Source organism: Haplochromis burtoni, unplaced genomic scaffold, assembly GCF_018398535.1.
Source record: "Haplochromis burtoni strain Fernald_Lab_line unplaced genomic scaffold, NCSU_Asbu1 Contig_138, whole genome shotgun sequence".
Taxonomy (NCBI): domain Eukaryota; kingdom Metazoa; phylum Chordata; class Actinopteri; order Cichliformes; family Cichlidae; genus Haplochromis; species Haplochromis burtoni.
In genome coordinates, this window is record NW_024582499.1 from 407,394 (window position 1) to 419,794 (window position 12,401).

Sequence of the window (12,401 nt, forward strand, 5' to 3'; positions counted from 1 at the left end):
AAAGTAACACAACGCAACACAAATGATCATAAAATTAAAACAACTCCCTAAAATGACCTTAAAAAGACCCTGAGGGTGTGCGCTACCATCCCATAGGAACCTGTAGATGTGTTGCTTAAGTTTATGCTGTTTATTAAAGGATAATCACTGCACAGACATTTTATCATTTGTGTCTTTCTCTGTTTTGAAACCTATTTAAATATAACTTATTGAGACAACAAGAAAACATGGACAGACAGTAAGTGGCAGCTGCAGTAAATCAAGAAACAGATGTCATGTGATCTCTAAGCTGCGCCCCTCCCCCACAGATCAGTCCAGTGACAGGACCCCGGGAAGGAGGGACTCGGGTGACAATCGAGGGGGAGAACCTGGGTCTTCAGGTGAAGGAGATCGCCCATGTTCAGGTGGCGGGAGTCCGCTGTAACCCCATCCCCTCGCAATACATCAGCGCAGAGAGGTCAGTGGTGTCAGCATGTTGGTATGAGGACACGTTGGAGTGTGTGAGTGCGTCTGACCGTCTCTCTGTCTGCAGGATCGTCTGTGACATGGCCGAGGCTCTTCTGCCTCACTCTCCAGGCGGTCGGGTAGAGGTCTGCATCGGCTTGTGCAACGAAGAATATCGAGCTTTCTCCAGTGACACGTACGCCTTCGTGGTGAGTGCTTCAGCATCCTGTTGGTGTGTTTACGTGCACTAAAGTCACCATTTCGCACTATTTGTGATGGAAACTGAAAGGTTGAGTTATCAGGATTAGATTTCGTGGAATTTTAGACTTTCTTACATTTAAATCTTCAGGTCTGCCTTGTCTTAACAGTGCATGGAGGAAGCCGAGTTAATTATAATGGACTATAAATTATCATACAGTGGAAAAACTCCTGTATGATACTTGATGTTTTTTATTCTTTAATGTACCACCGCTGTCTTTTGTGTTTTATTCTCCAGAGCCCGACTTTCAGCCGTGTCCATCCAGAGAAGGGACCTGTTTCTGGGGGAACCAGACTGACGGTGATGGGTCGACACTTGAATGCCGGCAGCTCTGTCACTGTCTACATAAACAAGGAGGAGTGTCTGTTTGTCAAGTTAGTTGGGATCTCTTGACTCTGACATGCACCCAGTAATATATCTGTTGGTAAATAATAACCAGATGCAATGATATATCTCTCTTTCTCCACCAGACGAACTGATCGGGAGATAGTTTGCATAACTCCCAGCTCCACGTCAGGCACGGGCGAAGCCCCCATCCGTCTGAAGATTGATAGGGCCGAGGTTACAAGCACAGATACCAAGTACACATACACGGATGACCCAACCATCACCAGCATTGAACCAAACTGGACCATCCTCAAGTAAATCCTCCACATTCTCCTCATCACTAATCAAATAATCAATCACGATAATGGATCTGTAACCTGTGCGTCTGTTATTTGTGCAGTGGCAGTACGGTGATAACTGTGACGGGAACCAACCTGCACACCATCCAGGAGCCCAAAGTCAGAGCCAAATATGGAGGAGTGGAAACTAACAATGTAAGAACAAAACTCTGACCTCAGTTATTCCCAAGTTCAGGATCGGGACCTTAAACTGTACCGCAGCACTTATTGGTTTTATGCTCTGAAATACAATAAAGGTTATTGGAGTTTTGAGGAGATGAAGTTTGTTTGTGAGATGTTGTTTTAAACCAGTTTCAGCTGCGACCTTAGCCGTCAGCACTCTGCAGTCACCCTGCATTCTTCGTCCTAACCGGACTTCATGGTTTTCTCTCCAGTACTGCACTGTAGTCAATGACAGCACAATGACATGCTTGGCTCCTGGTCTGGTCTACACTAAACCCGACCCGCCAGAGGGGGCGCTGCGGCCCGATGAGTTTGGCTTCATCTTCGACCAGGTATCGCTCACCCACAGCAAGCAGCAGCTTTTACTTTATCATAGTACAAGCTTATGACACGCACAAAAGAAAAAAATAACCTGAATCACACAGATCAGAGAAAAAAACACACGCGGAGCATTTTTTTCTCTAAATAACATGTTGACATTACATTAATATTTTCATCCTGTGCAGGTGTCCTCTTTGCTGGTGCTTAACTCCACCCCCTTTACACACTACCCGAACCCAACCTTTGACTCCTTGGGGAACTCTGGGATCCTCGAGGTGAAACCAGGGTCACCCATCATCCTCAAGGTTTGAGTTCTCAAACTTGATGCATTCCATATTCAAAGTATATGTGTGAATGTTTCAGCTAAACTTGTCTGTGTGTTTCAGGGTAAAAATTTGATCCCTCCTGCCCCTGGTAACAACCGCCTGAACTACACAGTCCTGATTGGAGAGTCACCGTGCCTCCTAACCGTGTCAGAGAACCAGCTGCTTTGTGATTCACCGGATATCACTGGAGAAAAGAGAGTCGTGGTGAGTAATCTCCTCTTCATTCTTACCTTAACCAGTGATTCATAGAAAACAGCAAGAAATAATCAAGAAAGGTTACAGGACACAGGAAAGGGAAGTTTGTTACATTTTGTTTTTAAAGTGAACAAAACTGTAAAATACAAAGAGGAAACACACAACTACAAAGCAAGAAAAGAGAGACAAGAGACCATAACATACAAAAATGAGACAAAACAGTCGCTGAAACCAGAAAAAACAGACAACAAAGATACAAAAAAGACCTGAAAAAGGAAAAAAACATTATAAGGATGCTTCAGACTACACAGAGATTTAAAAAATGGCCAAAACAAAAAACAACCACAATGACCACAAAGAGCAAATCAAAGACACCAAAAAGGATTCAAAAAATGACCACAGAGCCAATAAAAGGGACAAAAACAGGTAAAAACCTCTGCAAACATCAACTTTATATAACAGAAAATGAACCAACCATGAAGCAGGAAATCAATAGATCAACTTATTACAAATAAATATTTTGTGTTGGTGTATGTAAGGTTTTTTTTATGCTGAATTTATTTCCTGACTGAGCTTCCGAAAAGCTTTCTGTCAGCTTTTTCCAGACCTTTTAAGAGTTCATGTCTAATGTGCTTATTTCTCCACAGAAACGCCACCTATTTATTGTTTATGTTTTTGTTTACGAGGGACAGCCAATGAGAAGAAAGTTGGCTTACAGGGAGAAATGAAAGACACCTAAAATGGCTTGTTTTAGCTAGTAGGTGAACTCAGTATGTGAAAAATAAGGATTATTTTGAACTGTGAATAATAGAAAGCTACTTTAGTACAGTGGAATTATAAAGCTGGATATGAGAATAATAGGTCTCACTCATATTTTTAAGGTTTTTTGAATACCTGTAAGTGGATTTGGCTTTTCTCCTCCATCTACCAGGATTCACTAAAGTATCACATGAAAAACAAGCCTAAAATAGCTTTGATGTGACTTTGTCTAAGTCATAGACACTGACTGTGTTTACATGGACTTGAGTATCCTGGCCGTGAACTACTTTTTGAAGGGAGAACAGAGACAGGAAGAGGAGGAGTAGGAGGATAAGGAGGAAAAGGAGGGGGTCTTTATAAAGGTGAAAGTCATTAAGTGCAGCCGCAGGGAGTCATGGGTAATTGGTTCAATATCACATATCATAGAGTGACACACACACGCACACAGAGTAATGTTTCCTGGACTTCAGAGGACATTGCACTGCCTTACACTCATTTCCTGAAGACTAAATTTAGCCCAAGCTTAACCATACATAACCGACAAATACGAAACAAACAAAAGCAAGAACATTTTCAGATATATGAGGAAAAAAATGTAATTTATAATAAGAAATAATCATTTCTTTACACATGAATGAGATACACACAGCTCAGCCTGTGGAAGAAATGAATAAACTGTTATCACTTATATGATTTACCTTATGGGGACTTTTTTGTCCCCACGTAGTGGTTTTGTACATACATTCATGTCCTCACAACACCATGTATACAAACACACACACACACACACACACACACAGAGCTCTTCAAAGTGAAGTTGGTATCAATGAACAGAACCTCCTACGAGACAAACTATTGATATATTATTAAAAGTATCGATTATCATTTCAGAATGCCTCCCTCCCCTCCGGCGTCTGTTCATATCTTCTTTATCATTTATTTATCAGTTTGTTCATAGTACCTTCATCTGTTGTAGAATCGATATTAAAAGGCTGTAAAGAGGAAACACTTTAATGAAACATTAATACAAGAGACAACAAAGATAATGAAACACGTATAACATGAAGATCTATCTGTGTGTGTGTTTATACATTAACTGTATAATTTGTTACAATTTTGTCTCTTTAAAAGACTGAAAATCTGTATTCTCCTGCAACAAAGTATCATTACCAAAGTTACTGTGTAACATCTGCACAGTGGATGGCAGCATTTAAAACTTTACAGTTTTTCTTTAACCAAAGCTAAACTGTGTTAGTTATGAAGGATTTAACAGAGTAATTTAAGGGAGGAATTGTACTTAAAGCAGCAAAATGCCTCAATTCAGATAATTCCATACAGTTTTATTCATATTGTGCCAGTTCACAACAGCTTTATATTATAAACTGAATATTAGTGAATCACAACTATCGGACGGGTATAAACAAGCACATTAGCGTCACAGTTATGGGATCATAACTGGAATAAAATATAAGATATAAGATGTCCCTGTCTCCTGGACCCAAATTGGGAGCTGTTTCACAGGAGAGAGGCCTGATAGCAGACGACTGTGTCTCCCATTCGACTTTTGGAAACTCTAAATATCTCGAGCAATCCTACAGTTTGAGAGAGAAGTGCTCTAGTATAATAGTATGATATCATGAGGTCTGATCATCCAGGACTTTGACAGCTAAAGGGTTTTAAATGTAACTCTGGATTTAACAGTTAAAATAGGCTAATATAAGAAAAATATGTGACTTTTTGATCACAGAGTCCATTTCATGAAGCTTTCATGACAATATGAGTCTTTATGGCACTTTGAAATAAGGTATGACAACTGTGAGATAATCAAAAGTAGATAAAAAGTTATGAAATTGATCAAAAGAAAAAAAAAACTTTGATGTTGGGAGGTAACCGTGTCATAAACACGTTTTTGTTCTGTCTTCTGTAGATCTTGGTGGGTGGTCTGGAGTACTCCCCGGGCATGCTCCATATCTACTCCGACAGTGCCTTGACGCTGCCTGCCATCATTGGGATCGGAGCAGGCGGAGGCGTGCTGCTCATCGCGATCATCGCAGTGTTGATCGCTTACAAGAGGAAGACCCGTGATGCCGACCGAACGCTCAAACGCCTCCAGCTGCAGATGGACAACCTGGAGAGCCGGGTGGCGCTAGAGTGCAAAGAGGGTGCGTTCTGCCTTCCTTCCTTACCTCCAGTCCTTCCTTCTGTGGTGATTTGTTTTAATGTTCTTCTTCCTCTCGCAGCCTTTGCGGAGCTGCAGACAGACATCCAAGAACTTACCAATGACATGGATGGAGTGAAGATTCCCTTCTTGGAATATCGGACATACACCATGAGGGTCATGTTCCCTGGGATAGAAGAACACCCCGTCCTCAAAGAGCTTGACGTATGTTCAATACGGCAGGATGTTCGGATCTTTGAGTCTCTGGATCCACAATTTTTCCCTGATCATAATAACAGGGTGTGGCAGCAAATCAGCCCACAGGTGGAAAGATTTTCCTAAACTTAGTGAACTATAATTTCCAGAGATTAGTTTTTCTTCCCTGCTTGTGGATTTATATTTAAATTATTTCTGTAGATTATTACTGTTTTGGGTTTTTTTTAGGTTTATTCCTATTTATTTCTATTTTTAAAAAAGACAAAATCTCCTTCTTTCAGGCTTAGACATTTATATTTGTGATCTTTTATTTATATTTATTCTAATTTTATTTAGTTTAACCAGGTTTATTCAAACATTTTATGTTTATTCATATTTATTTCCCCTTTAGGTTTATTGAAATTTGTTTAGTTCTGTTTTCAGGTTTTGTTTTTGAACTTTGTCAGTTTTATTGAAGGTTATTCTCATTCATATCTTTAGGTTTATTGTCTGTTGTACAGATTTGTTCATCTTTTATTTTTTATTTTTTCACATTTTTTCCTATTTCAGTTTGGTTCTTTGTTCAGGGTTACTTACATTTATTATATTTGTTCAGGGTTACTTAGATTTATTCCACATCTGTCAGGTTTGTTCATGTTTATTCAGGTTCATTCTGCTTTTGTCATCTGGTTGAGTTTATTGCTCTTTCCTTCTTTCATCCTCCGGGCTTATTTATTAAATCCATTTAAATTTCTGATGGTTTTTCAGATTAATAACCACTTGTACAAATTTCGTCTTTTTTCAGTCCTAGCTTGGTTAACTTGCCTTGTTCTGATTTATTTCCACATGTTTAGGTCTTAGGTTTTGGGGGGTTGTTTAGGATTTTTCTAGTTTATTTAGATTTATCAACTAAATAATGAATTTATATTTATATCACTGTGGATTTGTTGATGTTTATTTGGTTTACTGATGTTATCTTTAACCTCTGACCTGACCTCTTGGTGAGACGACTCTCTGTTTGTGTTTAAATAACTAAGTGCACATGCATCTGTTTAGTCTCCAGCCAATGTGGAGAAAGCTCTGCGTCTCTTCAGCCAGCTGCTGAACAACAAGATGTTCCTGCTGACCTTCATCCACACGCTGGAGGCTCAGAGGTCGTTCTCCATGAGAGACAGGGGGAACGTCGCCTCCCTGCTCATGGCTGCTCTGCAGGTATCTGTCACCGTGCTACAGCCTGCTAATTATGCTGGTTACTACACCTGTAGTGATAGCAGTAGAGGCTTGTAAACCTATTATGAGTTAAAAAAAATGTAAATAATTGCTGAGCGGTTAAAGTCTTTGTCTTTGCCTCTTCAGGGTCGGATGGAATATGCTACAGTGGTGTTAAAACAGCTGCTGGCCGACCTGATTGAGAAAAACCTGGAGAACAGAAACCATCCCAAACTGCTGCTGAGGAGGTGCGTTCCCTGCTGTTCACTTTAAGTTTGACTGTTTTCAGTGTGAGTGGGTGGTCACACCTGGAATATTAAAGCTGATCTGCTGAATGAATCCACGTCTGGCTGAGTAACAGCCTGCACTGAATGTGTCGCATCCCATGTCTAAGAGCTACTTCAGAATAAAAGTCCTTGTTTATGAAGCCGGTGTAGCAGCCCTGTCTTTCCTCCTTCAACCCCCAAATCCCTGCCTCCTGCTCTCTAACTGACCTCATTAAGCTTTTCCTGTCCAATTTGATGTGACCAATCAGGAAAGAGCAGGAGTTAATGTTTTCACTAATGACCTCCGACCTGTATATATGTGTTTAGGACCGAGTCTGTTGCTGAGAAGATGCTGACGAACTGGTTCACTTTCCTCCTCCATCGATTCCTCAAGGTACACCATCCTCTCTGCTTTTTCCTTCCTTCCTTCCTACCTTTCCTCCTGCTCCCCCTAATTGACCTCATTAAAGTCTGCCTCTCAGCTCTGAGCGTGACCAATCAGATCAGAGCTGCAGCTAATTTATTCATAGGGAATGAAGGGGATTGGCTTAAATCCCCCTGATGAGTTTTGAGGATTAAACTGTAGTAATAAACCTGGCTTTCCTCCTTCTCTTCTTTCCTCCTTTTAAAAAAAATCTCCCCTCCTTCCCTTCATCCCCTCCCCTCTTCCTGTCCTTCAGGAGTGTGCGGGCGAGCCTCTCTTCATGCTGTATTGTGCCATAAAGCAGCAGATGGAGAAGGGACCGATTGACGCCATCACCGGAGAAGCTCGTTATTCTCTCAGTGAAGACAAACTCATCCGACAGCAGATCGACTACAAACAGCTGGTAACGCACACGCGCACCCACACCAACCAAAATTAAATACAGCAGTTTGAGCTGTGACTGAGTGCAGCTGCGGTGAGAATAGACTGCTGGTTTCACCATATTTTGGTAGTTTTGTTTATTAGTTATAAACCACATTTCCAGCCTTAGCTTTGTCAAGTCATTCCTAGAGAAATTTGATGAAATAAAGCACACGGCCGTTTAAAAAAGAAAAAAAACGCTACATATTTATTCACATTACTTTCCAGTTTAAAGATCTGGGGCTAAGGACATGTAAGCTTCAATCATACATCATCTTCACTTCAGTAACCCAAGTCCTCGTGGCCCATTGACGGCTAAATGCTAAACATAACAGCGTGTCCATAATAACACATTATACTGGAAACAAACCGGGTAATTGATTTTTGACTTGACCTAAACTAACTTCCCAAAAAAGCCATCTATTAAAAATATGCAATGACAAATGGAAATAATTAAATTTGTTAAAAAATCTTCTGTAGATATTTATGATTTTTTTAAATGAATTCATTAATTTAGATGCCTTGAATAATGAAGTGAAGCTCTAATGTGATGTTACCTCCATTAAATCTTTGTTTTGTTGACAGGCACCTTTTGTATCATTGCCCAACAGAAAGATTTTAAATGACAGCACGCCATGTCGGGGGTTTTTCAGTGAATAGCAGTGTTGAAATATGCAGTATAAGTTTATGCTATAGCAGCACGTTTAAGCCAGAGCTCTCAGTCTGTCAGCTGTCTTGCTTGTTTGTTCCCTCCACGTTTACCCAAGGTCAATAATTTGTGTTAATTTAACTAATTTAGACTTAATCTGTTAATAAAAATCAATTTCATAGAAAACAAATACAATTTTTGTAATTGATAACCTCAAAACAAACATTTATATCGCTAAATGAGGCAGTGCTTTCCAGAACAGTCTGTGTTAGTCTTTAATTGCGTGCTATACGATATAGCTGAGTAGTGTGTGAGTGTATGAGTACAATATGTTTCTTATTTTATTTGAAATACACAGCTGGCTACTGACTTGTTCCCCATAATTTTGCAGCAGGAACCAGCAGTGTTTTATTGGTACCTGATTCATACAATAAACTCACCCTGTAAATTGCAGGCTCCCTTATAACGTGTTACAGATGAGTCCTTTAACTCACCACAAAGTGGATTTTGTTGCGTTCACTGTATCCATAGCAACAAGCATCATTGAAGCACAGAAGCAGGATGTTTACGACCACTCGGCGTTGTTTTCTGTCGGGGGTCTGCGGCGAATGAAAGTTCAGTGTTTGACACACCAGCTGGGGATTATTATAAATTATGTAAAGGGCGTGTGTGTGTGTGGGGGGGGAGTGTGTGGGGGACCCTCACTGTTAAGTCAGTGAGGGTCCTCGAAAAGACTGTGTGTGTGGTTAAAAATATCCAATTTAACAGCCAGTGACGTTTTCCTCGCTGTGACAACACTGTGGTAAACACACAAGCAGCAGCTTAATAAAGTTTGGTGCAGACAGATGAGTCTCTGCTTTCTCTCTCGCCGTCTCAGACGCTGATGTGCATCCCCCCTGAGGGTGAAGTTGGGACTGAGGTGCCAGTGAAGGTGCTGAACTGCGACACAGTCACTCAGGTCAAAGACAAACTGCTGGACGCTGTTTACAAAGGAATCCCATACTCGCAGAGACCTCAGGCCGACGACATGGACTTGGGTAACTACTGACAGATATCCTACTTCAAGAAAAGGCGCAGACAGTATAAAACATGGATGCAGCTTTTCATCTGCAAAGTGCATTCTTTCTAATAGCCTGCAGGGGGCGACTCCACTGGATGCAGATAGAAGTATTGCTGTTTCAAAGTTGTCACTCAGTGTGTGGCCTCCGTGCTGTTTCAAAGCCTAATTAAATAGAACATGAGATTATTTTGGTAATAATGGTCGTTACCGGAGTCACAAAGGTGGCTACAGTCGGGTACGTTCACTGGTTTATAACTTATGAAAGGACTTTGCTAACCAATGGATGACATCTCTGTGGCTGTGATGTGATTTTTACATAAACTTTGGATTAGCTCAGAAAATATTTTCTTGTTTAACAGCATAACATCTACAAGTCAATGTTGTTTTTCTAGTTTTTGAGACATAATTGCAATTGCTATATGTAAGACGCTACTGTTACTCAGTGAGTTTAACGTCACCATCACCACTCAGGTCCTGTCTTCAGCGTGATGGGGTTTAATGTCCCCAACAACCTGCCAGCTGCTAGTTAGTCCCCAGTTACACAGGACTAAAGACCAGTTGGCAACTTCCTGGCAACCACTGTGGCTAGATAAAAATGTTTCCTTAACTGGTTGGCAAGCGGTTAGAGTTGCTGGTACTAAACAGGCAAAACTGGTGGCAACCGCAATGCAAACCAGAAAGAGGAAGCGTTAGCCTTCAAAGCCATCTTTTAAAATGGACTGTTACAGTTACACAGCACTACTTTTACTTCAGTTCCAGTTTGTATTGCACCTTTCACAGTTTTTCTGCATCTCAGCAAATAGTTGAGCGATAATTATTTTATACAAGTTGCCTGCAGCAGTTGCTAGAAACCACAACCACTGTGGCTGGTTTTACCTAGAGACAGCCAGCAAACTCAGCACTGCTTACAAACCAGTCGGGGGATGCTAATTTATCCCTAGTGGGGGAAAAATAAAAAACCCTGTACCACCGAGTAAACAGTCACTACGCATGAGTTCTTGGTAAATGCAACTTCTGAGACACACGATACCTGCAAAATATACTTGTGTATCTAATAATTGTATTAAATTAGGTGAATACATGTATGAATGACAAAATGAGGAGAATAGGTCCCCATTCATCAGAATTTCAGTAAATAATAAAATGTCAGTAAAAATAAATCAGTTACATACTCCAGCAGAGAGTCGTCAAACTTAAGCCCAGTTCATTTAAAACACGACTGCAGTTCGGGGTTGGGTGGACAGTTCTCTGATCCTTTGTCTGTGCTCGTGATGTCAGAGTGGCGTCAGGGTCGGCTCACAAGGATCATCCTGCAGGACGAAGACGTGACAACTAAGATAGAGAGCGACTGGAAGAGACTCAACACGCTGGCGCACTACCAGGTACAGACGTGCATTTACTGCAGAGATCACCTGAAAGTTTGTTTGTTAGCAGTTTCATCCACATGAAACCTTTTAGTAAGAATATAATATTTTCTCCACATTTGAAACGTTTTCAGTAAAGAAACTTTTAACTGTTTATCTTGTCTAGTTAACATAAATACCATTTATTATTATTTTCCCTATTTTTTATTCCTTTCTTTGTTCTTGTCCCACAGTGCTTTAATTCCCCTCTTCCCTTCACTCCTTGTATGTATTTAGTCTGTGTTTCTGTCCTCGGTCTGTCGGCTGATTTCTGTACAGCCTACACCGTAACCTGCACAAGTGGCTGATGCTGCTGCCGCCAGTCACTTGTGTGCACGATGGAGACAAATAAAATGTTTGGAGAGTGGTATTCACACGTTTTTCCCAAACACTCCAGCAAAAAGTATCCTGAACATCACAGCTGGAATCAATGGTGCTTAACAGACCAATCACAATTGTCGAGAGCTTTAAAAGTGCAGTTAGATTTCTACCAGCAGCAGGTTGGGTTATGTCTCCACTATACAGTAAAAAGGAAGGTAGTGTTCATATTTCCACCCCTGATTTTAGCACCATTGTGTTAATAACTGAAGACCTTATGTAAGATTACATATAAGTCTTTCATTAATAGCTTAGTGGAATTCCTGACTTTTGCACACTAATGGGAAGCATTGCTTTGTTACAGAAACCAGCCGAACATGTTGTTTGGTGAAAAGAACAGGTGTTTTACTTGAAGAAGTCAATAAATCTTCTCAGTTTTCTTTCACAAATACAAGAAAGAATTGAAAATTAGACAGTTTGAAACTACTGACAACCACAAGCCAAACCTTTGAACCCAGACAGCACCAAAGCTTTGATTTGCGTGACATTATCCAGGAAAACTCTTATATTTAACATAATGTAATGGAACATACTATATAGTATAAGGCAACATAAAATTCTATTGCATGAAGTATTGTGATATAGTGTAGCTTACTTAAAACACAATGTAATCTAATACACATACAGTATAAGATCATTTTGAGGATTAAGAAGACTGTTGAAGATGTAATAGAATGAAAGAATGGTCTAATGTAAGTATACAGTCAGTCCACTTCATAATACTTAAACGGCACTCGTAAAATGACTGTGCAGCTGCAGATTGAAAACATTTCCTCTTGCCGATTTATTAAAATCTCAGCGGCCTGTGCACCCTCGCTCTCTGTTTGAGCTCCGAGCAAGTTCGTGTTCTTCATCAGCTCCTGCAGCGGCACGTGTGGATTTTATCAAGATTGTGGACGGGATAAGAATCGACTGGCTGAACGGATAATTAGTCAGCTGATTGATGGAGCGATTGGCTGACTAGCTGATGTTTCACTGTGCATTGCTAGGTAACAGACGGCTCCGTGGTGGCGCTCGTCCAGAAGCAGGTTTCTGCCTACAACATCGCCAACTCCTTCACCTTCACCAGATCGCTGAGCAGATACGG

At 40.6% G+C, this 12,401-nt stretch overlaps 1 protein-coding gene across 1 annotated transcript in view; it reads left to right on the top strand.

Moving 5' to 3' along the window:
• plxna3 (plexin A3) overlaps positions 1-12,401 on the top strand; it is a 144,981-nt gene that overhangs the window by 119,379 nt on the left and 13,201 nt on the right. Inside the window, exons 16-32 of the mRNA XM_042224441.1 lie at positions 309-457; positions 533-653; positions 941-1,077; positions 1,174-1,344; positions 1,431-1,524; positions 1,764-1,883; positions 2,058-2,177; positions 2,259-2,402; positions 5,080-5,314; positions 5,393-5,535; positions 6,562-6,717; positions 6,862-6,962; positions 7,308-7,374; positions 7,661-7,807; positions 9,351-9,510; positions 10,812-10,915; positions 12,304-12,399. Of these exons, the coding sequence (XP_042080375.1) occupies positions 309-457; positions 533-653; positions 941-1,077; positions 1,174-1,344; positions 1,431-1,524; positions 1,764-1,883; positions 2,058-2,177; positions 2,259-2,402; positions 5,080-5,314; positions 5,393-5,535; positions 6,562-6,717; positions 6,862-6,962; positions 7,308-7,374; positions 7,661-7,807; positions 9,351-9,510; positions 10,812-10,915; positions 12,304-12,399 (2,265 nt within the window). The remainder of the gene's footprint in view (positions 1-308; positions 458-532; positions 654-940; positions 1,078-1,173; positions 1,345-1,430; positions 1,525-1,763; positions 1,884-2,057; positions 2,178-2,258; positions 2,403-5,079; positions 5,315-5,392; positions 5,536-6,561; positions 6,718-6,861; positions 6,963-7,307; positions 7,375-7,660; positions 7,808-9,350; positions 9,511-10,811; positions 10,916-12,303; positions 12,400-12,401) is intronic.